Source organism: Chiroxiphia lanceolata, chromosome 7, assembly GCF_009829145.1.
Source record: "Chiroxiphia lanceolata isolate bChiLan1 chromosome 7, bChiLan1.pri, whole genome shotgun sequence".
Classification (NCBI taxonomy): Eukaryota; Metazoa; Chordata; class Aves; order Passeriformes; family Pipridae; genus Chiroxiphia; species Chiroxiphia lanceolata.
Window position 1 is genome coordinate 36257467 of NC_045643.1, and position 27500 is coordinate 36284966.

At 41.8% G+C, this 27500-nt stretch overlaps 1 protein-coding gene across 1 annotated transcript in view; it reads right to left on the reverse strand.

Annotated features, from left to right (window-relative positions):
• The window catches only part of ZEB2 (zinc finger E-box binding homeobox 2), a 114062-nt gene that overhangs the window by 1719 nt on the left and 84843 nt on the right, over positions 1–27500 (reverse strand). The window contains 6 exon segments of the mRNA XM_032692851.1: positions 8309–8489; positions 10495–12464; positions 13322–13430; positions 15934–16148; positions 16845–17033; positions 23340–23411. Of these exon segments, the coding sequence (XP_032548742.1) occupies positions 8309–8489; positions 10495–12464; positions 13322–13430; positions 15934–16148; positions 16845–17033; positions 23340–23411 (2736 nt within the window).

The window sequence follows — 27500 nt, forward strand, 5'->3', positions numbered from 1 at the left end:
GGAAGCCCTCAAGGACTGGAAGACGTTCTTCCCCCACCACGTGAGCAAATACAAATACATACATCTGCCACGGAAGCATAAGGGGTTTCTAAATAAAATGTTGTCAGCCACTCGCTGAGTGCTAAAGTGGTGTTAAGCTGCAGAAAACAGTATTTCCTTTGGCATTTCAGACAGTTTCGAACCAATGTTTGAAACTCAAAACCAGTGCCAAGCCTAAACACATCTGGTTGATCCCAGGCCACAAATAGCACAGGAATGCCTTCAACACCTTCCAGAACTGCCATACTGAAAGCTTAATTCCAAAATAGAGCTGACAAAAAATACTTGTCAGCATGATGCCACACGACAAAACTCAGCAAAGCATGATGCAACCGTGAGATATCCAGACATAACATATGGTGCAAAGATTGGAATTAGTGAAGACCGATCACCAAACTTAGATTGCAGAAGGCAAAAAATAAAATCAAACATTAGTACCTACAGCCAGGTTTTTTTTTTATTTTAGAAATGTCAAGTTATAATCTCAGTGTCATTCAGCTGAATGGTCCAGAGTAGTGCAACCATGCAGGCAGATAAGGGGCCAACTGGTCATTATTTTATATTTCATGCTATTTTTAAGCATATTAAAATGCTGGTGTCTGATGCCTCAAATGCAGAGCCCTGCTTTGCATGTCCTACTGCTAGAGCAGATCGTTAGGAACTTATTAGTGAACTGGCCTGATTCCTTGAGCGTATTTATCATACTTAGCTCATGTAAGCATGTGACCAGAACAGGAATAAACTTCACACCAGAGCCCTCCCATCCTGTCAGTTGTAAAATTGTGGTGTTTCTTTAATTCTTAAAGAAACAACTGCAGGTAGAGGATGAGTATGGCGGAGAAAACACCAGCCAAAAGCAAAGGGCCGGGAAGATGGTCACTGGCAGTGCCAGTGTGGAAGAAAATCCAGCAGGAAAAATATATAAATGCTTTCAGAGCACTGAAGGATCTCAACTTCCAGGAAAACTCAAGCTGCTCCTTTATGAACCTGATCTGCTTTTTTTCCCCGGGATGTGAGAGCACAGAAAATCAGGCACAGAAAAAATTCCACTTCCACAGCAAAGTTGTTAAGAATGAATACCAAGGATTATGCTAATTTTTTTTTCCCCAATCGAGTCACAGCTACCTTCAAGTCCCACTGTGAAAGTTCACATTTAATAAGGTGTGATTAACAAATGCTCAAGGAAGCCAAAAACTGTGTGTTATGAAATGAAGGGGAGATCTAGCAGCAAGGAAATACAGGAGAAACCACAGATAGAGTAACACAAGTGACAGGGAAATTAGTGGATGCCTGGAAATTAGGGCTCAGACTGCATTTCTTTGTATGAGAGTTTCCTAAGCTTGCACACATACAGGGTTTCCTTTTTTCCCTTTATTTTCCTTTACAGCAAAATTGAAAATTCAAGCTCGATATATTGAATTTTGGCAGTATTGCTTGCATGATCTGTTTCCTAAACATGCATTTATGCCAATTTAACCTGATGGTTAAAAGTCAAGCGTGAAGAAAACTCTGGGCTTTGAGCTGTAAATGTACTTTGGGTTTGAACCTCCAGCCTTGACCTGGGGATGCACCAAATCCAGAGCTGAGGCAGCTCTACCTGCAATTCAGGGCACAAGTTTAGCCATGATGGGGAAATCCCACGGTCTTAGCTCAGGAGATTTTAGCACGATCAAGTCACTTACTCAAATTAGCTTAAAATCCCAAAGCACTCTGAGCCTAAGCCCCTCCTCAAACCTCAGCACTGCCAGAAGAAAACCCTCACGGGCGAGGTGGGAGCTTTCCCAGCACTACCAACCACTCAATGGGATGCAGCCCTGCCAAGACCCAGCTGTCCTGCTGAGCCCCCTCAGAGCAACACATTAATGTTCCCTTGCTAATACCTCCACAATTGCTAATTTTGTTCCTTTTTTGGTGCTCACAGACTTTCTGCTTTTCCTCAGCACCTTTTTCTGTGTCCTCCTAACTGAACTGCCCACGCTGTCTCAGTCCCTCCCTCTGACTTACTTTTCCCTAACATCAACAAGCCCAACCCTTGTCTTGTTCCACTTCTCCACAGTGCCACTCCTGCTCCATTACTTCAAATTCCCTAATTTTTTTTTTTGATGCACACTACAATTGATGCTCACTACACCATTCTCTGTCCCATCCCTGGAAACATTTCAGGTCCAATCAGATGGGGCCCTGAGCAACCTGATCTATTGAAGATGTCCCTGCTCATTGCAGGTGAGTTGGACTAGATGACCTTTAAAAATCCCTTCCAGCCCAAACCATTCCAGGATTCTTACCCCCAGAGTCGTGCTCCATCCAGTTATCCATCACTTTTCCTCTCCTCAAACAGAAGTCAACCACCTCCACTGCTTCTCACCCAGACTTGCCTCCACCTACCCTCCCCAAGGCTGGGTGATTGCCCCTCAGTCTTCGCCTGCTTTGCTCATCCCTTCCACATGGCATTTGTTCATCACTGCACCTCCCACTCGTGTTACCTGAGGCCTCCCCCCAGGCAGAGGTAGCCTGGCAGGGAACTATCCATATTTTATAAATTAATTTAGAAATTAGACAATTAAAATACTTCATATTTTCATGTTAATTTATATTAGTATTAAAAAGGCCACACTAGAGCTATTTAGTCTACCACATCCATACCAAGGCCTCAGTTTTGATCTGAGGGAACCTGACAGCTTGAGCAAAGTTCTTTGTTCAGACACCACACAACATACCTTAGCAGTGTGCAGTGTGCAGCTGTTACAACACTAATTGAAATATGTTTTCAAATGTATCAGGTTTCCGAACATTTGCAGAAGAATTATTTTCTTCCCTCCATGTGCAAACCCCAGTATTAAAAGGAGCTTTTAATCCCTACAGTGTGCTAGTAGGCCATAAAATAAAGCTGAAGTAAGGTATTTTACACTGGGGATGGGGATAAGTCTAGAATTGTAGGTAGGTGCGGAGATCCTACAACTGTAGGTGGATGGGGAGGACACACAACTTTAGGTAGTCCTGGAATCCCTGAATGGTTTGGGTCAGAAGGGACCTTAAAGTTTATCTTGTTCCACCCCCCTGCCATGGGCAGGGACACCTTCCACTATCCCAGGTTGCTCCAAGTCCCATCCAACCTGGTCTTCAACACATCCAGGGATGGGGCAGCCACAGCTTCTCTGGGCAACCTGCGCGAGGGCCTCACCACCCCTACAGTCAAGAATTTCTTACTAATATCTAATAATATCTTCCTAATATCTAATATCCTAATCCCTGAAAAAGCCCACTCTTTTTCAGTTTAAAGCCGCCACTCCTTGTCCTAGAGCACTGTCATGCAATGTCATAACATTCATAACATTAGTAGGGTAGAGATAAGTCAAAAAGAAGCAGATTGGACAACTCGCTCCACAGGTTTTCCCAATCTCATCTGAGAGCTCCTGTGTCATCCATGAGGGATGGAACTAGGAGAGAGGAACCCAAGGCAGCTCCCAGAAGGGCTCACGAAACACTTTTGTTTCATCGAGTGGAGGCATGATGTAAATGCCACATTTTGCAGTGAAACTAAATGACAAATCTCTCTCAAATATCTAAAGGAAACGTTTGGGCTTTCTTCATTTTATCTCACAAAAGAGGTTCCCACAGGGGCCCATGCTCAATCTACAGAGGGGAAATTATTACTGATCTGCTCGCAAAGTCTCTGAAATTGCATTTCTGTTAAAACAAAACAGCAACAACGACAAATCTCCAATAGTAAGTATATCTCAATCTTCCTGGGCTAAAAGTCTTTGACTGAAAAGCTCTGCCTTTCCCATTTTCAGTGGTATAAAAGTCACAAGACGTCAGATCACAAGCTGTCACTGGTTCCAGACTAAATATCACCCCCCCTTTGCCTAAGGCAAGTGGGTCTTTTTTCAATGGGAGGGGGCCAAACAGGAATCCCACTCTTTGGAGGAAAGAAGGAAACATTTTTGTGACAGTTTGTTTTTATTTTTTAAAGGCAGTTCTTTTGAAGCTGCTCGGGGCGTTGGATGTTAGATGTAGTCCCAATGGAGATGGATTAGTGGCCAGAGCACAGCAAAGCGGTCAAAGGTGCAAGATAAATGCAATTTATATATAATTGCCCAAGCTGCACCTGTTCCATTTTCAATAGGAGACCTTGTCTACAGAACGAATTTCACAAGCATAGAATACATCCTTTTTTTTTTTCTTTATTTGAGTGTAAAATGGGGAATTCAAAACTTGTATCAGAGTAAAGCAAGAAAAAATAACCTTTAAATAGCATGTAAATTTTTTATGAATCAAGCTCTAAATAAAGAAAACTCCCAAGCTGGGAATTCAAAATACTAGCCAGAGAGAGCTGATTTGCTACCAGGCTCAAGAACAATATTTAGTTTACAGAATCAATCTGGAAATAAAACTAGTGCTTGCATCAGCATGAAAGCTACAAAAATAAAAAAGAGGTCTTAATAAAATATACAGTGGAAAAGGAAAGGATGAAAGCACTAGCACAGCTATGAGGCCCTCGACAGCCCACACAAGTAATAAAATAGAATATGATGTAATATAGAACAACAATGAAAGGATTTTAAATTTCTAGGTAGGATTCTGAAAAACTGTTTCCAGCTTTTGTTGCAGAGCAGGCAGGCTAAGAGTTCCCTTGTGAAGCTACGATAAAGCTGGTGTGTGGCAGACATGGGCGTTGGCCACGGCAGAACAAATGCTAACCTTCACCTTACTTCTGAATCAGTGCTGATGACCAAGGGGGACTGGACCAGGAGCCAGGATATTTTTCTGTTTCTAGATGCTCCATTCTTTTTGCTCTCCTGCTCACTCACCCGCTCCTGTTTTACCTCCTTACCAGCAGCATAAAGATTTTCTTGCTCACCAGAGCACTGATGCTTTGCCATGAAGGCAACCAACTTCTTCACCTTTCATAAGGAAAGTGTCTTGAACCCTGTGCTAAGCAGCTTGGAAAAATCTGAGATTAGACACATGCCCTGTTGGCTCAACTAATTTCAGCTTGACCAAATTAGGACGTGTCCATAAGACTTCACAGGAAGATCATGTGAGCACTGAATTCCTGTGCTACCTGCCATGCTCTGCACCCTAATTACAGTGCTGCAATCCCTGGCTTTAAAGAAATAGGACCTTTTGAAGCTTACACTCTAAGAGGGACACATAACTTCTCTTAAAATTAAACAGTATCCACAAATTAACTTGGCAGAACTTGGTCCTGCAACAAGCAGTGGCCTCTACACTAAATTTCAGATGAGCCAAAACCAATGCAATTTGCTCATTGCACTAACACAATGAATTTTCCTTCTCCCATTGCAGAATACCATCAATACCACATAAATTAAAAACTATGGATTGTGAAATTTAGGGCCCTTTTTCTACTGTGCTCAAGCTGTGGCAGGCATGGTGTACAGAGGTGATCACAGAGCAACTTGTTCTGCGGCCGCATGGTCCTATCAAAAGTTCTTGGGTTGACACAAAGAACCAGCTAAATCCTGCATTTCTTGCCCTGGCATGGAAACTCAGCTCCACTGCAACTCCTAAAACGTTCCTGTTTTCTCATTTACAGCACTTGATTAACAATAAATGATAACTAAGGCATTGGTTGCAATAGGTATGTGGACCATGAGAAGGGGTGACAAATAAAAATCTGATTGTTCCAATATCAGAAGAAAGTCCTAAGAAAGCACATAGATTCTTTTTACACAGGAAAACACCCACTATTTGTGCTTCTCCAGGAAAGACAGGAAGTGTTTCAATTCCTCCTAAAGCATATTTTTTAATGAAGTTACAATGGATTATATGATCAGCTGGTCAAAAAAACACCAGAAAAGATCAGAAAAAGAAGCTCAGAAAAAGGTCAGAAAAGAAGCTCTTTCTCCTTTTTAGGTGTCAAAAAGTTGACTGAAAGCCTGGACCTGCTCTTACAACGACCCCAAACGCAGAAGGTGGTGTTACTTTCAATTTGGTTCCTTCCTGCAATGTCACACCTATGCTATTAATGCAATTACAAGCTTTACCTGAAGCTACCAAATTAATCTGCAGTTCTCTTAAGACACACCTGAGCCATTAGCCAAAGTGCCAGTGCAGTGTGCCTCCTGAAGGCTGTGCAATCAGGTATGGAGGTCTTCAGAGCTCCCAACCACCTCTACCTAACGCTAACGCGATGCGTGGAGGCTCCGTAAGAGCGAACACATCCGTAATAACACTTCCCACTTCACACAGCGAGTTCCATCGCAGGATTTCAGCCTGCACGAATTCATATTTACAACGCCCCGGAGAGGCGGGCTGGTATCATTTCCCTCTATTTCAAAGACGGGCGAAGGTGAGAGAAAGATGAAGCAACTTGGTGTGATTCTCAGAGGAAGTCTGTGGCAAGGCTGAGGAGAAGCTCGGAGCTCTCAGCCCCGGAGCCTGGGCCTTTGCCACAAGACCATCCTTCCCGTCTCGAAATGCCATGCTCAGGCTTGATGAGGTGCTGCAGTTCTACTGTATTGAATATGACACCATATACACGTTCTGGATCATAAGGCCGAGTCCCATAAAACTGACGGACGTAAAGTTGAAAAGCCAAAAGGGACAGAGGAAAGAAGGAGAAGAAGCTGCAGCATTGCAGCTGTGTGGCATTTCTCTAGGCAGTAGGTTCCCGTGCTACTTCAAGACCACAACATATTTTTGCTTTTACGAATGCGGTTTATTTTGCAAATCAAGGTGATTGCACACATTTCAGCTTGTCAAATTTTCAGCCTTTCAACCATATGTCTGTCGACCTTATGGACTACCAACTTTATGGGATTCAACCATATGTCCAGATCCCGATATATATGAAGGCCAGTTCTAACATAAGAGCTTTACGGTAGTAGTGTAGTAAACCATAATGTTTGCAGATGGCTGTAATAAAATCATTCAGGAGAGGAAAGGTGCAGGGATGTAAAGCCTTCAAAGCTCCTTCTCCTGAATAAACAATTTGATCTGAATAATGTAGTGGGAAGCACATTCCACCAATGAACTGGCTGATCTAGTCCAAAATGTTGCTTTTAATTTTCTTTCCTAATCCCACATGTATTTTAACTTCCTTTTGTATTTTCCTTTGTGGGATTAGCTTAGAATTTGGAAGAAAAGTATAAGGAAAAATAACAAAGTAAAGGATTTTGCTTTAAAGGCACAGTCCACTTCTGAATTGTAAATTTTTTATCTGTGAAATGCCAAATGGTTATGTGCGGCCTGGAAGATGTATTAATAGAGAGGTATAAGGTTTTTACTGTCACATGGTGAGATTGAAGGATGATGTGACTTGCTTCATTTCCTGAAGCGGGACTCAGCTTTCAAAGTTAAGGAAAGTTTCCTCCCGAGTAAGCTTTTTCTAACTATAGGAAGTTGGAGTTTGGTTTATGTCCTGCTGCACAATAACTCACGTGATAATTCACATTCCCTTTGTCTAACATAACTTGATATCTCTATTATTTGGGAAGCTCCAGTCCCATTTTCCCCAAACTGAAACATGCTGAGCCGATGTGTCCCCCTCGGAGAGCTCTGCCCTGGCTGACAGTGGGGAAGGGAGCACTGTCTGTAAAGGGAACCATGGTCAGCATAGGTGTGATGGAAGGTCTTTTTCAAACCAAAACATTTTTTAAGCTGACAATCCGTGGTGAGCTTTGCCAAACTTCCTCGAACTAGACAAAAATCAGTTCCTACTCATGAAAGAAGGGAACTTTCCCCAGGCATTAACTGGGAAGTGAAAAAGTGAACTGCAACCTGCCTGTGCTGCTGGCTTGCAAAATCACAGCAAGAGAAACCCCCCTGAGCTGTTTACTTTCAGAAAACTCGGCCAGAGCCAGCTCTTGTGCTGCTAATGTCAGTGGAAGTTTTTCTATTGGATTAAATGGAGCAGGGTCAGATAGGCTCTAAGAAATGAGAAATACACTGTCACCATTCCTTCCCATGCCAGACTCTGTGCTGACCAAGTTCCAGCATTTTCTGAGTGCTAGAGCCTGTCTCATTCCAAGAAGGCTTGTCCTGAGAGATGCTGAGTGCCACAACTGCCATCACAATCAGCCTGAAATCTTGCGTGGCACCTACTGACATTCACCCCATCACATCCAACTGTCCTTCACCAAGCAACAGCCATTAAGGAAAATCAAAAAGTTGAACCGAGTAAACCAATTTTTGAAAGCCTCAGCACCTGCCAAACCCTTCGTGGCACAAATGTACTCATGAAAGACTGTGAAGAACACAGCATGAACCTCAACCCTCCCCTTGGCGCTCGCGGCCACCCTACCTGTGTGCTCGTATTTGTGTCGCAGCAGGGAACTGCTCTTCTGGAATGTCTTGTCACATAAGTCACACGCGTACATGCCACTTTCTGTCTTCTTGATCTTCTTTCGGGACAGACAGGAGTCGGAGTCCGTCATGTCGTCGAGGCCGGACATGTAGTCTGGGGTTCCATCAAGCAATTCTCCCTGTGAGGGAACCACTCGTCAGCGACACCGCTGCCACCACCGCTCCTTCCCACGATGGAACCAACCACCCAGAGAAATTAAAATCATGTCCCCTTAGGATGGTGATCGCTCTTAGCTCAGGAACCCACTGGCAATGAAACTCTGTGTAAATAACAAAGACCTTTCCACTTCTATGCCTCAAACCAATGTTCTGTCCCTGAGCGCTCTGCAAAACCGTGGTTTACACGAACCAACAGCATTTGCCACATCAGCACTAAATGTTTTCAAGGAGCAGAAAGTGCAAAGGAGAGGCCCTTCATGGCCACCAAAAGGTGTTGTAATATTTTACAGAGGTTAAGTGCAAGCAACAGCTAAGGGATCACTCCTTTCAAACCACCAAAACTTGGATGTATTCTGTATCTGTGGAAAGGTTTTAATTGAATTTTATATTTAGGTACAAATGTTATTATTATGCAATCCATTTAAATGTATGTCTCCCGACTAAAGGCCTCAAGCTATATTTTTATATTTAATTTTGTAATTTGAAATAGGGAATATTAATAACATTTTTTATCAATGTTCTATCTATGTTAAAACAGCCTTCAGCATTAAGCAATAATGAATGTGGATCAGTAAATTATTAAATTTCTTGATATTTATTTTGTCTTGATCCAAAGAGAGTGCAAACTTGCATGATAACATACATTTCCATTTGCTATCACACAGTTCAGTTTTCTTAGACTAGGTTTGCACTAATTAATATTAGAGAAGATTAAATAGGCTTAAATACATTTACAAAGAGGGCAGATGTACTGTAAATTGGAATAGTGGAACAGCTGTTATGGAGGTGCAGTGCTATTTATGCTCCTATTGTGCAAAGAGGGATTACAGTCTGTAATGTAAAACCATACCTGATTTTCACATTTGAAACTATAAAACATTTACTAGTCAGTAAAATTACTAATAGACCGTAACAGGACATAGGGGAACAGGCGCAAATGTAAAAAGAAATTATTAATCTATAATCAGTTAATCTCATTTAACTAAACTCTGTACATTATATCTGAATACACCCAGCAAAAAGCTATAAAATTATGAGACTTCTGTGGAGCTGCTCTTTGCTGTAGCCATGTAAGTGACGAAATCCTTTGCTACACCTGCATTGACTCTGGGACAACCTGAAGGAAGGATTAAGGGCTGTACCCAGGCATGAAGAAGTGCTGACCCAGATTATGTGTCCAAGGAAAGACTTTGCCTGCGATTAAGGGCCCTGGCTGCTACCTCTCCAAATAATTTCATTTAATCTCTCAGTTTTTTCAAAGCTGTTCCAGATGACTGGTAGGATTAGAGGACTGGTAGTCTGGGAAGGGCAGCAGGAGGGCTGAAGGAAGGGGCTACAGGTCAACTTTTTTCATCCCTCAGACATTCATGAGAAGAGAGAACACCTTTCCCATACACAGTGGGTGAACAATCCCCCAAAAACATGAAGAAAGCAGCTTTGAGGGCTTTCAATGGAATACAGTGGCTATGAGGCCATATGGACCTCTGCTTAGAGGAATACAGCTTTGCATCCAAGTGTGGGAATGACCCCCAGGGGGTCTCCCACTGCTCCTTTTCCCCATGGTGAGATGTAGTTATGCCCTGAAGAGATAAGTTTCCCTATAAAGTTTTCTTTTTTTTTTTTTTTCTCTAGGATGGGATTTTTCATGGACATTATTATTATTATTTCCATTTAGATACCAATCTAAGAAGAAACAGCTGCACTCTTAACAGAATAAAACCATCAAGCATTATTATGCTGTTCAAAGTTACTGGTAATGCTTCTGAATCCAAGCAGAGGTACTTTTAAGGTAACTGCAGTTCATTTTCCTACTCCACCACATTTTTGCAAGTTCAGACTTAAATAAACTCTGCTAATTTTGTCAGAAACGTTGACTACAGCTTTGGGGTTTTTCTTCTGTAAGAGGACATATCACAAAATACTAAATTCGAGCCTTTCAAAGGAAAAACAGTTGCAACAATTTACCTGAAATCCTTGTTTCCGCTGGTACTTTCTCCTTTGCTGCATATCGGCAAAAGTAGCTGCTCCAGTTGGGTAGGTATAGGCCATATGTGGTAGGAAGCTCATCTGATCTAGTCCTGGGTATGGTCGCAGCCCAGGAATACTGGTTTGGACTGGTGGCATAAAAGTGGCAGGGGGAAATGCGCTCTGTGGTGGAAGTGTTGTGTATAAAGGTTTGGCACTAAATGGGTTCATACCAAATACTGGGTTAGTGCTTTTATCCAGATTATTTGAATTAGAAAACTCCTTCTTGATAAAAGTCAAGTTCAGCGGCTCATCTGAGTTTTCAGATGATGAAGAAACACTGTTGTGTTCTAAATTTACACTATTAGATTTTGTTTTGTTCTTTGTGGCTATAATACTTTTGGGTTCCTTCATTTGTTTTGGTAAAGACAAGTCCAAAGGCTCAGCCTGAAGCTCCTCAGAAGAGAAACTGTTTGGAGTGTAAGAACTACTGTGGGAGTTTTTAGAAGATGTGGAAGAAAGATTTAAAGGAGAAGGAGTATTGCTCCTAGAGTGGTCCAATTTATCAACTGGCTTAATATTGGTAAAATGAGGAGGTTTTGTTAGCCTGAGAGGAGTATCACAATTAGTAACACTGTTATGGAGTTCAGCTATAGATGGTGAAGTTATAGAGTCCACAGGCTTTATTGGAGATCTGGCTGACAAAGAGTCTTTAGTGGGAGTGTTGTTGGTGGCAGCCAGCGCCACCTTGGCACTGGCCCTTTCCAGTGATGGTGACCTGGAACTTGAATACTGGTAGACTTTTCTTTGTTCAAACCATTCCTTCACAAATTCCTGAGGAAGGCCAACAGCAATGGAAATTTTCAGTAGTTCATCAGAGTTGGGTTCCATATTCATAGCATAATATGCTTTAAGTACAGACATGTGGTCCTTGTATGGGTTGATGGGGCTAGTCATTCCTTTCTCAGAAAGTACTGATGACAGCAAGAGGGTTTGCTTATCAAACACTCCAGGTTTGTTGGGAACCATGTTCTCGTGAGGCTGAAGGACTGCCTTGATTTCTTCGTTCATTTTACACAGGTAACGCTCATGCTGATGCAACGGAATGGGACCAGGAAAGCTTTCTTTACAGAACTGGCATGAAAATGGAGTGGATACGTTGTGGTTCTCTATCATCTTGTCTTCAGTTACCAGGTCTATTAGGGTTCGCAGCTTCTCTTTTTTAATGTTATTGAGCTGCCTCCTCGAGTCTGTGGTTAAGCTCTGGAGGCAAGCTTTGGCTTCATTGACTTTCTCTAATGTGTAGTCAATAATACTTTTAGTGGCACCATTATGACTTACTACTGGAAGACCCACGGGGGGAATATTGGGGGAGGTAACTCCTTGTTCCTCGGCTTGAGAGCATGAATCCTTCATGTGGTAAACCTTCAACTTGGAGATCTCTTCAGCCTTGCAGTCCATTTTCTGCCTGGAAACCGTGTTGTCCACAATCTGTAGGACCTTCTGCACCTCGCTTAAATTACTGCCTACTGCAGGAAACCCGAGCAGTGGTGCTTCCATCCCTACACCTAAGTGCTGCATTGGACTCTGAGCAGAAGCGTGAACTCCTAAGGGGCTGGTTGCTCCAAGTCCACCATTCATAAAAGGACTAGTTGCACTAAACCCATGTGAGGCCATAAGAACCTTGTATTCATTGAAATCTAGTGGTTCTGTTTTAATTTTCAGTAGGCCTGTTTGTTCAGACATACTAAGTGGTTTGCCATTCTCCAGCTTGTTTCTCAGCTGTGTAATGGCTGAATTAGTAGGAGAGGAAGATACAGAATTAGGAGAAGAACCCGTCTTGATATTGTTTCTCATTCTGCCATTCACAGAGATCAAACCAATACACTTCTTGCTGCTGATGTGCGAACTGTAGGAGCCAGAATGGGAGAAACGTTTCTTGCAGTTTGGACACTCATATGGTTTTTCACCTAAAATGATAATTAAAACCAAATGTTAACTATCATTGTTGCTGCCATAATTGCAAGCGATCGCATTTGATGTCTAACTGATCGACTGTGTATCCACTGGTTAATAGTGAGGGAATTCTAGGAATAAGGCCACACACGACCACTGCTTTACCCTCCTTTTTTTACGGATCTTGAGGTCAGTTTGGACCCACGGTCTCCAGCTGGCAACGACCATCAAGGTATGAGACTGGCTCCAGACTGACCAGGTGAATACCCTGCGGGGAAGGGAGTAAAATCAATTCAAGAATGTTCAAATTGGTTCCTCTTTTTTTTTTTTTTTTTTCAGCAAAAAGTGGAATTTTCACTGGATATGAGCACGGCGTGACACACTGAGTCCTGCTGTTAGAACCTCCACGTCAGCACTGGTAGAGCTTGTGCTTGGGCAGAGCCTGGTGACATTTTGTGAGCTGAATGCTGTGTCAAGCAGGAGAGCCAAAACGCCCAAGTCATTCAATCTGAGATGCTTGGTGCTCACTGGTTATCAGAGAAAATGAGTTGTATTTCACTCAGGGGGACTTTTTGTTTTGGAAAATATAATGGACTGTTCAGGTTCCGACTGCACGGCAATGAATGAGCGCTTCTGAACTCAAACTGCCAAACGATCTATATTATTTGCAGGAAGCTTTACTATTTCCAAATCTTTCAGCGAGACCGTGGTATTAACAGCATGATAAATGGGGATGACTCAGATATCACTTATGAAATACCTTAGTAGCTCCAAGAAGCCAGAAGCAGAACTGTGTAAATTTTAAGCGGTCTTTAAAACTCAGCTAATTAAACAAAATGCAAATGAGTACACCAGCACCTCCGCTACTCACCACTGTGAATTCGCAGGTGTTCCTTCAGATGGTGCTTATATTTGAAGGCCTTGCCACACTCAGTGCATTTGAACTTGCGATTGCCTGCTCCTTGGGTCAGCATTTGGTGCTGGGAGAAAAAGAAGGGAAAAAAAAAAGAGATATCAACATGAATTTTATGCAAGAGAAGCCATGAATTTCAAGCTTAAAAAACAAAAATGAAATTAATGTGGCTCTGAATTCGTCAAGCGGACCAAAAGGTCTGCATGTACATTTATTTGTCTCATCAGTGTTGCAATAAAAATCAAAATGTTGGCAGTAAACCGAAACAAATGAGAAAGTACTTTCACATGAGCATTCGATATTTGCTTTAGAATTATTTCCTAAGTCTCTCATCAGAAATGTGTTGCTTTAAGGTATCTTACGATGAGAGAAACAGTTTTATAAGAAGATTTGTGGCTCTTAATATTCCTAGCAGATTCTGAACATGTGGGACTCGGCTTGTTTAAAAATTCTGTTTACTGCGTGTGGAGGAAAGAGAGAAACACTGTTGTTAGTGGTATTTCGTGTAAGATTTAGTTCATTATCAAGCAGAAGAGACTGCGTCTTCAGCATGAGCTGCTGCTGGAAATGTTTTTTAAAATCACAGAGCAGCAGGAAAGACTTGAGCTACCTTTTGTGCCATGTTTTCCCCCGGTGTTCTTCTAAGGGGTGAGGGAAAGTTGAAAGTTAAAAGTGGTGTAAAGATACAATCAAAGGCAGCTGACCTTTTTGCAACAAGCAAGAAAAGCCCCATGACTTTGAATTTGGAGAGGGGAAAAAAATAATTAACTAAAAAAATAATTATTATCTTGATAACAACGTAGCCAACCACGCTGGATGCTCAAGGTAGGAGGTCAGCCTTTTGCAGGCAGCCACGACACAAAAGTCTTTTGCAGGGGCAGGGAGGGGGGGGAAAAAAAGGGGAAAAGAAAAAAAAAGAAGGGGGGGGGAAAAAAAAGGCAGCGCCGAAACAGTATGACAACTGCGAGGGTGTGCTGCCTCTTCCCACATTCCTGGCGAGACAGATGGTGTTACATGGGACACAGGGAGGTTTGTTCAAACAGCAGCAACCTTCAAAGATCAAGCAGAGCCCAGCCCGCCGCGCGCCATTGAGGGACCCGCGCTCATATGTTGCTGAGTTGCATAAACAAACAGCAACAGCTGTTTTGTCTCCCCCCATCGCCCTCCGAGGACTACTATAAACTTTAGTTGTGCCACTGTTAATATGATACAATCATTTTAATTTACTAATTGTAAATGCCATGAGCAAATGAGGGGACTTTTCAACACCAAAGCTACCATTCATAATGCGCCAGTACCAGCGCGCTCTCGCATGTGAAATTTCAGGCAGTTACGTTGGATAAATATCGAGGCGGGTTTTTTTCCCTCCCCTGGTGTTTTTAATGATACGAAGCAAAAGAAAGAACCTTACAGTGGATCAGGTTGGGAAAAATACACATGTGTTTGTCTACCAGAAAAGCCATGGGAAGGAAAGAATAGGAGAAAGCGCTCTGGAATCATTTATATTGATTTAAGATCAAGCAAAAGATACGGTTCTCTTAAAAATGCTAATTGCAAAAATCGCGTGATTAGGAAGATGTGTGTTTGCCTAACTGCATTTACCTTATGCTGGGAAAAACCTACCAAGAGAAATACAGCTGATCATGATTTTCAGGTTTTTAAGAAAAATAAATACTTCATAAAGCCTTTATAATTTGACACAATGCATGCATCTATTTATTTAACTTTTAACCACACCATTTGAGTTTCCATTACAGCCCTCCTCAAGATGGGTTTTCAGAAGTAATTCTCCAGTGAGGAGTAGCTTTCATGCTGGTGTGTAAAGAGTTTTGTGGCACAGGTCTATCTCCAGCCCGTTTAGGAGCACTAGGGAAGCTCAGTCACCTGTTTAAGACACGCAGGATTTCCTTAAATGCGGCACAGATATAATATTACACGTATCCCATCGAGGAAAAAACTACTTTGATTTATTGCAGATACGCTGGCGGGCTATACAGATGAAAGCCATGCCCAATTCTAGTGGCACAATCACAAATGATAGCCTATATGTACTGTAGGAAGAGCTCTTCTCAAAATGTGTAATTATGTTTAACAAACGATTATACAAAATGCGCGTAATTTCAGGGGATTGAAAAGGTTCCTCAAAAAGTAATGAAAAAATATTAGCGGATCTTTTAGTACCTCTTGGAGTTCCTATCTGCAACACTGCAAAGTAAAACTAGGTGAAAAATGGAATTAAAATTGCTGAGATGTTTAATAATGTATAATTAAAATGCTACAGTTTCATTCACTTTTTGAGGAACATAAAAACGAAACTAAAGTCAAGTTAAAGTGCAAATAAAATTTCTAAATTAGAAATTAACACACTCATTCGATCGTGAACATAAGACTATTAAATCATATTAGAAGAGACCATCAAAAAATCATTTAGACCTCAATTAAAGCTATTACCATTAAAAGATCTGCATCTTCAAAATGCCATGAAAAATTAATAATGATTGCCAATCAAAGCAATATCGTTTCTCTAAGGGGTTATTACAGAAAGAAATCACTTAAAACCAGCCCCCCACCTGATCTGTCCCTGGCTTGTGTGTCACCATATGCCGCTCGAGCTGGGTGCGGTAGGCAAACGTGTAGTTACAGAGAGGGCACGAGAAGTTCTCCTCGTTCTTCTCGTGGCGGTACTTGATGTGCTCCTTGAGGGACGTCAGGCGCTTGTAGCCCCGGTCGCAGTAGGGGCAGGTCAGCAGTTGGGCGAAGGCATCTGGAGTTCCAGGTGGCAGGTCTGTGCCCCGGGATGGGGGGGGAAAAGAGAGGCAGGCCAAAAGGTCAGCAAATCAATGGCAGCTCATGGGCTGATTGCCCGGGATGGTATGAGAGGAATCGCCGCAATCTGCTGCCCGGGAGGGAGGGACGGTGCTTCCAACCGGCGGCGGGAGGCACCGGCACCCGCGCACGCCCACGGCAGACTCGCAGGGCCCGCTCTGGACCCCGCCGGGAAATTAATTATGGGCATCACTCCTCCCGCAGACCTGGCTGGCTGGAAAACTAAGAAATACTTTTCCTGATCAATTGGCAATTTGCATTCCAGCCCCAGCTCATTACGTTACTTATGCCATTGACCCAATCCTTCCAACCGACGCTTCTCCAATTATTTATCAAGGCATTGGAGAGCAATAGGCCGGCTGCCCTGTCTCTTGTTGCATTAAAACTCTATTAAAACTCCCCAAACTCCCAAGCAGAGCAGCAGCCTTTCTCCCGTTTAAATTCAGCTCTTGAGTTCACCCACCAAATAATACAAATGTGCTGACTAAAAAATCACAATACACTGAAATTACAGCCCCAATCTTTGCTCATGAAATTCCATGCCGCTGCAGCTGTTCTCCAATTTTTAAGGTAAACACCCAGGCATGTAGTGCATTTATAATTGCAACAGCTGCACGAGGTCAGGATACTGGCTAAAAATGAATTACAGCCTCACCATTTTCTTCTTGCCCATTGGCCTCTGGAGTGCCAAGGCGAGACAGTTCCTCGGGGGCTTCAGGGTAAATAATGGCTGTGTCGCTGCGCTGCAGGTACTCTGCTATGCTGACTGCATGTCCATCCCCTTCCTCCAGTTTCCTTTTGGCAAAATATTCCTCAAAGTCCGACGTGCAATTTGCGTTCTTCACTAAAACGAGAGAAGGGGAAAAGAAAGGGGGGTTGAGTGAATCCTCTCCAAGAGTTTGTCACATTATGCATAGGTTGAGTAGATGTGCTTGAGCTACAAGGCTGGGGCTGCAGCTGGATCCTTGCTCTCATCAGTCTTGCTCCAGCTCCTAATAAAATTAATGTGGGCTTTCCACCAGCGTGGATGGAAGTAAGGGCAGGCAGTTAAATTAACAAGAACATGGGCTCTACGGGGCAGCAGGAAAGTTTATGAGCCTTGGGTAATGCAGGTAATCTTTCATTGCTGGAACCTGAACCTTCAGAGGGCTCCTGGGGACCCACGGCTTTTGGCATGAGCACAGCTTAACCTAGAGGACTGAGCTCAGCTGCCCCTGGGTCCCGCAGACCCCGAGACAGTCCCCACGTGGGAGGTGGTAGTTGCAGGTAGTAAAAGGCCAAAATACTTCTCCAAGACAGGTCCCGCCTCTGGTTGCTCTTCCACGGCAGGCACAAGAAGAGGATTGTTCACATCTTCCCTTATGTTTTTTTTCTCCCTGAAAAGTTAACTTACAATGGGAGAATAGGTTGTTTTTAAAAAAGTATCGCTTCAGGATTTCTACAAATAGAACTACATGTTTGAGACCATAACAGGGATACCAAGTCTCAAACCACTTTGACAGTTCGTACAAGAGTCTTCCTTCTTTTCCTTAAATGTAAACTTAATTTTTTTATTGTCCATGCAAGTCCATGAAACATAATATATGCTCAACCACAAAACATCCTGTTACTAAAAATGTGCTTTTCTCCTCCATGTAAGAACAGTGCTTAAAGAAAAGACATTAAAAATTCTCTGATGTTATAGACAAAAAATAATATAATTATACTAGGAAAAAAAGAAGCTAATGATTTTCTTTCTCTAATTTTTTTTTTGTTTGTTTATTAACAAGTCTTGGAAGACACAGTTGGTGGCAGGTTACTAATGAGACTTGTTTTTAACTGACCATAAATGAAAATAACAGCTTATGATTGATTAAATTTTTAATGTATTTCTGCTCAGGTGAAATAAGAAAACAAGGCAATGCCATAAACTATTCTTTAGTTCATGTAAAAGTAAAATATTAAATGGCATGACTCTGCTCTCAGTGATGCCAGGGAGCGATATGGAACAAACTCGTGGAAATCAAAGGGGTTATGGTTTGCAACCACTGGAAATGAGAGATTAACCAGCTCCTTTGCGTTTAGAAATGCGTAAATGCTTTGCCTCAGTTTCCTACGAACATGCAAGGTGATGCTGGCAGTGAGAACAAGACGTGACCTCTGACTGGGGCACAACTGGGAACCTGAAGTGCCTGATTTGAAGCGCTGATCTCGGCGTCATCGATAAAAGTAGATATCCGTCTCTGCAAACCTCATCCCTTTAGCCGATAAAATCAAATCCTCTGGCTGAGACAAATATACCCTATTTTTCATATGAGTTGAGCAGCTTCTCAACTGTTCTGCAGCATTTTAGTGACAGTGACCAAATGGCACAGGGCACGGGACCCCGGTCTCGGAAAGAAACTTCTGTTCCTATTGCAGCGGTTTTTCAGGGAATAGCTACACCACCACAGAGCAACTCTTGGTCCTTCTGTAGCTCCTGTTATCATTTGTTATTAGCAGGAGAAACTTTTAACTCCAAAATAAAGCAGCATCTAGAGAAGAGGAGTGTGAGCATGGAGAACAAGACTGAGTACCTTACCTCCATTTTGTTGCTGGGAACAAAATGGTGGTTACTGAGTACACCTTATGCACAGGAGAATCAGAGTAGGTTTAGGACTTTTTGTTTTTATCAGAAAAAAAAGTTGAGGCATTACTTTTTACACTGGAAAGTCACCTTTTCATTCCCCTTGCTATGCCCAGATCTTCCAAGTGTTGCAAAATCATCCACCTTAACACTACCCCTTTTCTACTCCTTCTCTTGGCTTAGCAATAGATCCAAGGAAAACGAGTTTATTTTTACCAAATTTAGGCCATGAACCAGTAAGTGCTACCTATGAAGCAAGGAAAGGGAGCTTTTCTCCAGAGAGGAGAAATGGGAGCAGGAAGGGGAAAGTGTGTGATGGCTCCATGGGATGGTTCCACGTGTCCTCCTTCTCCTCCAGGCAAGCTGAGAGGTTTTGGAGTTTGCAACTGCATTTACAATATGGGGATTGAAGCCACAGAGCAAGGCCTGAATTAGTATTAGGAGCTTCCATCCCAAACTCGAACCCAAATGAGGTTCTTCCTTCCTGCCCCCAAGTCTATCTGGGGGCTGATCCAACAGGCTGTGGAGGACTGCTGCGATTATTACTGGCCTCGGCTTCCTAATTCTCTGGATTATGTAGCTCCTATGTCTGTGCATGCAATCCAGGAGCTAAAGCAAATGTTTATGTCTACATTATAAACCCCTAAAACCAAGGGGATTTAGTGGAAAAGTTGACAGATCCTTAACTGAAACAATACAACCAGTGCTGCAATGCTGCAGATTGACACAAATAGTGAAAGGTGACCACGTGGATCTGGTTTCTCACCAGCGATGTTACTGACAACTCAGACATGGCTGGAAGCTCACCCAGTGTTACTAAAAAGACCCATCTGATAACCATTAGGCTTCTCTCTTGATTTCTGGGGTGAAGACTTGCTTCCCCACTCCATATCCTAATTTATTTTCCATGCACAAAGCCATGTTCCCAGACTCCTCGTGGGCTGACACTGCACAGACATTGCACATTCCCTCCTGCAAGGCAAGAATTTCAGCGAGATCTACGGTGTGAGACCTCACCAAATAAGTCTTTTTTTAATTAATTATTGGAGCCTGGAGAGCAGAAATATTTTCAGGTCCAAAAGCTGATGTGGCTGTGTCACATAAAATTAAAATGCATTAAGGAAAGCTATCTTTGGAGGCATTTAGGACCTTTCAAGATAAAGCGAGAGAGAGGTTCAAGGAGCTTGGGAGACCAGTTATTTTGTGTGGGAACTCGTCCTGTGAGATTGTGATAGCTGCCCTTAATCGCAAACAAAGCTAATAAAACCACAGCCTTCATTAGCCAGGAAGCGAGAGGCCCCCATTGGTACACACAGATTACAGCCTGAAAACGGCCTGTCCTCCAACCTGCCAAGTTTTACTTCTGTTTTCCTCCCCCTGAAAGTTTTCCTTTCCCTTCTTTAAATTATATTAAAGAGATCTTTACTCGAAGCCTGTCGGATGTTAGCAACCAAAACCAGGAAAATTCTTCTGTTTGTTTACAGGGATTTTGTTAACCTATTTTCTGCAAACATCCCACTTGCAATAACCATAACAGGTAGAATAAAACATAAGAATTTTTTCATTCACATTTTAAAAACTTCTTCTGCTAAATGTCACTTCTTTAAGTCACCACTGCAGAACTCCCCAGAAATATTTACAAATTCATTTAGCAGGACCAAAGCATAAAATTTTCACTCTAATGGTCACTTTTGCATTTCTACCATAAAGTCTCCATGGCTCATTATAAAAATGCAGCTGATTAATGTATGGATAACAAGATTTCTTTTTAAGTACCACTAGGAAGTGACCACTCTGACAATAGCAGAATAATTTAATAGAGACTTTTTCTTTTATTTTCTTTCTCTGCTAATGACTTTCTGCAACGAATTTCATGCTAAAAATGCGCCACAGTTATTACATGCACCTACAGAAACTTGGTGGTTGGATGTATCTGAATGCACTTAAAAAGGTACCTCCTATCTCTTGCTCAGCCCAGGTCATGGAGCACTGCGAGATCTGGTGTCAAGAGGGAGAGGCACGTTGTACTATACAAGAGTGACTTCCTTGGCCCATTTGGAAGAACCCATGTTAATCTGTGGGAAGCCCTAACTGGCTTTCCTGGAGACCAGAAGGCCACTGTGGAATGGCTCTTGCTGAAGATGGAGTCACTGATCCAACTTTTTTCCTTGGGTTGAATCTCAGCCTCGCCTCAGCTATGTTACTGAACATCAGTATTAAAACCCCCTATTACCAGCAGGGAAAAACTGAGGCCAAACACTCAAGAAAGGCCCAAAGCCTTTAGTGAGGCTGAAGCAGAAAACTTTAAACATTTCCAAGACTATCTAGGAAGGATCTACAATGGCTCAGGGACTGACTTCTTCCTTTCCTCCTCAAATAATAGTAGGGTCATCTCAACAGGCAAGTTGGGGGAGTTTTTACTCTACATGAAGGATGCTGCAACTCCTCATAGTCACCTGGCATCTTCCATTCAAGATGAACAGACTGGTAAAGGTTTTTAGTTTATCAGATTATTTAATTAAATGATATGACATTGCTCTTAAAAGACTATGGAGACAGCAGTGATTAGAGAAACATGTTCTACCCAACCTGCTGAGGCATCAGCAGCCTCTGAAGGAGCCTCTGAACACCTCAGTGACCAAAGATTTGAATTAAATACTAGCAGAGCACTAGGCAACCCATGATGGTTACTTGAGCAAGCCACCCATTGCAGCTGGAGTAAAGAGGAGCCTCAGACTTTTACACAGGACATTTGAGGAAGGAAGGAATTGCCAGGTACAACACCCAGAGCAGCTTTTGCATTTTAAATGCAGGCGACCTAAATGCAAAGCACTCTTTGAGCCACGAGTTTGCTGTGCATGAAGCTGGGTAGGGACAACCCTTATCTTTTCCTCAGAAAACTGGTTTCAGTAGAGGCAGGACACCCCATGGACCCCAAGCAGGGTTGAGGGGTCATGCTGGGGCTTGGTGACACCCTGGCCCCAGAGAATTGTTGCAAGGCCAACACTGAGCTGGTAGACAAGACCATCAGATACTGGAAGGGAAGGGGCTAAGAGGACATGAAGTCTTCCCTTTCAAGCAGACCACATTGCAAGTATGAAAGAGTCAAGACCTGTTATGGTAAGGAAAATATGTGCAAAGGAAGTCACACGGACTGATAGGGGACCTCAAAGGCTCTGGTAATGGTAATTCAGATAAGCATCAAGTCTTATTTCTGAATCAGATGGCTTTTCAAGTCCCAGTTCTCCAAGTGCTAAGCACAATTTGTCACTTTATTACCGTCTCTTGGAAATAAAACAAGCTTTTAAAATACATATGTAGCCAGTTCTGCACAGCAACATCATTTAGTACCTATGTAATGATGAACTGTGCCTCAGTGCCACCCTCCTTTCATGCATAATAAATCTAATGGATGAAGAAAGCAGTGACATGGTTTTATTTTCCTATTATTTTCCCCCTCAAGAATGATAAAGTAAATTTCTTGTGTTGCTTAATAAGAGCATTGGGGTTTTATGTGGGTGTTACCAACACTAGGAAAGTGTGAGTAATAAAATGCTTGTGAGACTTAGGTACCACCTTTTACAGTAATATTTGTGGAGGATATTACCTGTGAACTAAATCTCACAATGGAATGCATAGAAATGTACTTATACTAGAAAACTCTTACTTTTAACCATGTAAATCTATCTGCAACATCTCAGATTGTGATTAAATGCAGAAGAAACATTGGGTGACGTATGGCATTCAGCTGTGCTGAGGATGGATTGGGGCCTTTGGAAAGAACATGGTAAACCCCTGAATTCATTTGGATTAGAAAATAGTAACAGAAACCTTTTGCTGTTTTGCTCTGCTACCGAAAAAAAAGGAGACAGCTCAGAGGTGATGCCTGTTAAATATCTCTGTCCCCTTTCCTATTCCACCAAATGTGTTGATTTCTAAGAGGAGGGGAAAGAAAGAGATGCGGAAGGTGGTGGTGGGGGGAAGATTAGCCAGAAACATTATAATCTCATAAATATGCATTTAAAGTGTGTGTGCCTGGGTATCTGTGTAAGGGGTTTATGTGTGTCTTGCTGAAAAGACATTTTCAGTGTCTGAAGCAGAGAGACCGTGCACCATGAGGATCTTGGTGTGCCAAGGAGGGTGCACCCCATCCTCATTACCAAGCTCTTTGTAACCCTCTCATTAAAACACTTCTGTATCTCGGTTCAGCTACTTTAAACTATCCGAGGTCCACCCTCACTGGGAAAACATCTCCTCGTGCTGCTGAGAACTATTATCTCACAAGGATGCAGCTAAAAGGAGTTGGGGGCTAAAACCTTGCAGGGCATGGGAGGAGCGGCAAGGACTCTCCTTGCATGAGCTGGTGGCTGCACTCTTGCGAACAATTTGGGGGGAGAAACTAAAAGCCAGGAGAATTATACATATTTTTCCGAACTGTCCAACTGAAACCAAGCAATAAACTGTTTTGTCACTCTCACTCTTCATGCACAGCTAGTTCTGCGTGCAACCAAAGGGAAGGGATGCTGGTATCATGCAATACCTTACCTGTACCATTGTTTCCGGTGGTCTGAATTGTGGCTTCAGGCCCCATAGTGTCATAATCTTCCTTCATTTCTTCTGTGAAATAAAGCATGCACACTTTTAGCATGGGCACGTCAGTGAAAGCCCTACAAAGCTGGGGAGCACACTGCGGTGCCGGGGAAGATCCCGCTCGGGGAAGGAGAGAAAAGGGCTGTTGTGGACCCCTATACAATGGCTTTGTCCTGGGAAGTGAATGAGTTCAGTGGTGCTGGAGGGATGAAAACTTATTTACTTTAAACATGACAAGCAAGTGGTGGAAAACAGAACTGTTTGTTTGGAGTCAATGAAGGGTTTTTCCCAATATCAAATCTAATAAGCAGCTGGGTGAGAAAAAGGGAATTTTTTTTTGTTCTTTTTTCTTCTATGTGTTTAAAGGAAATAATCAGTTAACAGACCCTGTGAGGTCTATACCTGGAAGAAAATGCAAATGCAGAAGGAAGATGTAAGACTTTCTTCTATCTCCCTTTCTATCTATCACACAGATCTGAGCTGTCATCGTCATTTTAACCTCATTTGAGGCACAGTGTTTATTAATATCAACTGGTGCAGAAATGTGACAAATTTTCAACTGTGGGCAGTTCTCCTCTGCCCGTACTACTAGTTTGCATCTTCTGTGAACTGACAAAGTTGGCCTTTATGGCCATAAATTGGATTAATTCACACGCAAATGAGCATGACGTGCAGAATTATTTACTATGTATTTATCATGGATCGGTTTGCTTTCCATGAACCCGGGTGTTTGGAGTGAGTTAAAACAGCATTTGGAAGAGGCTGGATGCAGCTCCATCACTGGGGAGAACACTTTTTTCCTGAATGTTTCAGCCTGCCTTGCAGTGCCTGTCAAACTTGGTTTCTTGCTGTTAATTTGTTAGTTCATGTGCAACAGGTATTCACACATACAGTCAGGATAAGATTTAACCCTCCAAAGGGTTTTCACAGGCAAAAAATAATATACAGAGTATTTCTTTCTCGCCTTTTCAACTCCTAAATGCCAGCCTTTCTTTATCTGAAGATGTGTACAAACATACAACCTCTCCCTTTTCTTTTTTCAAGTGAGGAATTTAGTATTTGAGATTTAAGTGAAAAATATCTGCTTTTATCTTTCACTGAGTTGCACTTACAAGAAATAAAATGGCAAAACAAACCCAGAAATGGCTCAACAATGACCAAATAAATTAAAAAAAAGAGAGAATTTCCCAGAAACGAACCCCAGTCGATGATGATTCAGGAAGATGGATGCTGCTCAGCCAATCAAGTGATAGACTGGCAAGAAGATCAAAGCACGCTATTAAAATCTTATTGATACATGAAGCATTAAAATTCTTATTACTCTTTCTTTTTTTTTTTTTTTGTGAAAAAGATTTTGATGAGGACAGAAACTGGCCCAGTATTAATCCATTTCCATGACAATGATTTGACTGAAGATAGGGGAATAATATAAACAGAGCACATTCTCAGTTCATTCCTAAATTTGTAATCTTGTAGTATTCTTCAGATGTCACATTCTACAAGTAATTAGTTGGTAGAATAACAGGTTCTAATTGTATCATTCTAATCAAAACTAAAGCACAGAATGACTTAATTCAGAGCTTTACAACCAGCGTACAATACTGTGGTATAAATATACATGTTTATGGCTTTGAAGCTTAAAAAAGAGAAAAAAAATTAATGAAAGCTCTTAAGTTAAAATATGCAGGTACAAACAGATGCTAAATTTGTACAAAAGCATAGAATATGCAGACCAGATGAAAAATATTTGTTTAAACTGTACAGCAGACAAGCCAGCCTTGATTCTTTTCCCAGATCTGCATTCTGCCTCTCTAAGGATCATTTTCAGGGGGTTATCTTGCGTCCAAACATTTAGGAGTTCAATATGTATTAATAAAATGTTGTCAATTATGATAATTGATCTGCTGGGTAAGTCTCACATCTGATATTTTTATTGCAGCCTCCCAGAAATTTTAATCAAGGTACAGTGTTTCTGAGAAGTTCAGCCTTCGATATAAATATAGTCATTGTGATTTTCTTCCTTGATCATCTCATGTGATTTCTGGTAGTAAGGAGTCACAAGTATCAGAAGTTTTCCATCTGAGGGCACGTCTACCCAGTCAGCAAAGGGGAAAACAGTTAACAGCATTTTTTTTTTTTTTTTTTTTTTTGCATAATAGTGGTAATGTTCAAGATTTCTGCTGTACTTCCTTCCTCATTGCCATTTTCTTCTGTGGTAAAGAGAAGTTACAGTGTCTAGTTGCTTCCCAAAAATTATTCAAGGCTCACGAAGGCTCTGTGCTGCTTCTCACTTTGTGCAGGTCACCGGGGTGCACGCTGCAATTTTTCATGTACATTTTAATTCTCGTTTAGCTGACGGTTGCACAATTTAACCTCTAGCATTGCGACACTCAAATATGACTTTTCTTTACCTAAACCTGCCCTCTTCCTAAAATCTGTGACCCTGCACTTTCTGTCCTTCTGAAAGAAAAATACATTTGCAGCGTTTTCTTCCTCTCAGCATTAATTTACTAAAATATAAACTCTGGGTATCCAGGGCTGCTGCTCTAAATCCAGAGCAAAGCTCTGGGTGTTGGAGCCAGAATAAAAGCAGGACAGTCCCCTGCGTGCGCAGATGCGGCAGAGGATCCACAAACACGGGCTCAGCATTTATTTAATCTGAATGGATCCTAAGTGGGGGCTTTGCTGGTTTATTTTTTGGAGAGCACCTCGCTATTCCGAGCACATCTGACCAAATGTAATATGTCTGTCTAAAACCACATACTGTATTTATTTTGAAAACACTTGTAAAAGTTTGCATTTTCCAGCCACCCTTGGGATAAAGGTTTGTAAAAATAAAGAGCACTTTCTTCCTTTGGATGAAGAATCCTTGAATAAGCAGAAAGAGGCCAAGATGCAGGTGATTTATTTAAGTCTGTGTCAATGATAATGATGTCATGGTTCCAGCACACTGTGTCCACCCATTGTGGGACGAAAGAATGTCAAGGACAATTCCAACACAAAACTTTGATTGTGCTGGAACCGGAAAGGCACAGTAAGAACTCCACTGCGCTCTTCAGTTCAAAACCTGCATCCTGCAGACAAACTACAGAAAGCATGGGAGAAAGAGCAAAGGAGAGGGGGCTTATCTCAGAGTAAAGCTATGTGCTGAGGTACTGGGGTAGACAGTCAGGCACCAGGGATAAAACACCACTGAATAAAACAGCACCCGAATAGAATTATTGTCTATATTGTGTGTTTTGAACAATAAATAAGAAAAATATTTTATCAGAAGAAAAATGTGTTATCTAAGAGTCAGGATAAACAATGAGTAGCTTTTTAAGACCAATCTCTTTTCATTAGACATCAAGGCACCACATCAGAGCACTTTTAGAACAATAAAAAAAAAAACACACAATAAATCATAACCAATCATTAGAACTAGACAGGTATAGCAGAGTAACTTTCTTGGACTGTCTAACTAGAAGGGCTAAATAGGATTAGGGATTTACATTATATTTAATTATTGTAAGACTAGGACGCTGCTTTATTTACCATAAAGGTAAGGGCAGAGGAACAGCCTGTTCATTTGTGCTGCAGGCCTCGTTAACCACAGGTGATCAAAAGATTCTGCAGAGCATTCTTGGGGATTATTATATTTAAAACACAGAGAATTATGTTCCTTCCCTGTGCAGAATCCTGCTGCTGGCATAAAACATAGAGCCTGAAACTCCACTGGTTTTGATCATTTCTAACTATTGATCCTAATTTTAAAAAGCAAACTTTTCAGAAGTTTGGGCTCGTACATTTGTTATATCATTATTAATTATTCCTTTAAGGGTGGAAATTCTAGTAATTGGTCCTTACCCTTGATTTCTAGATATTAAATTTAAAGCATCAGAACATTCATTCTTATAGCCCTGCATATCTATTCATTAACAAATATGAATAGCTAACACCAGCTCATTTAAATAGTATGTCTTACATGAGTTCCTCGCTACACTCTGTTTCTGTCACACTGCTCCCAAGAATCATTGGCTCTTATTATACATGTAAATGGCTATCATAAAAATACAAATTTCATTTAAGATTGTAATGACTTCTGCAGCAGTCAGACTTCCTGTAATGATCATCCTC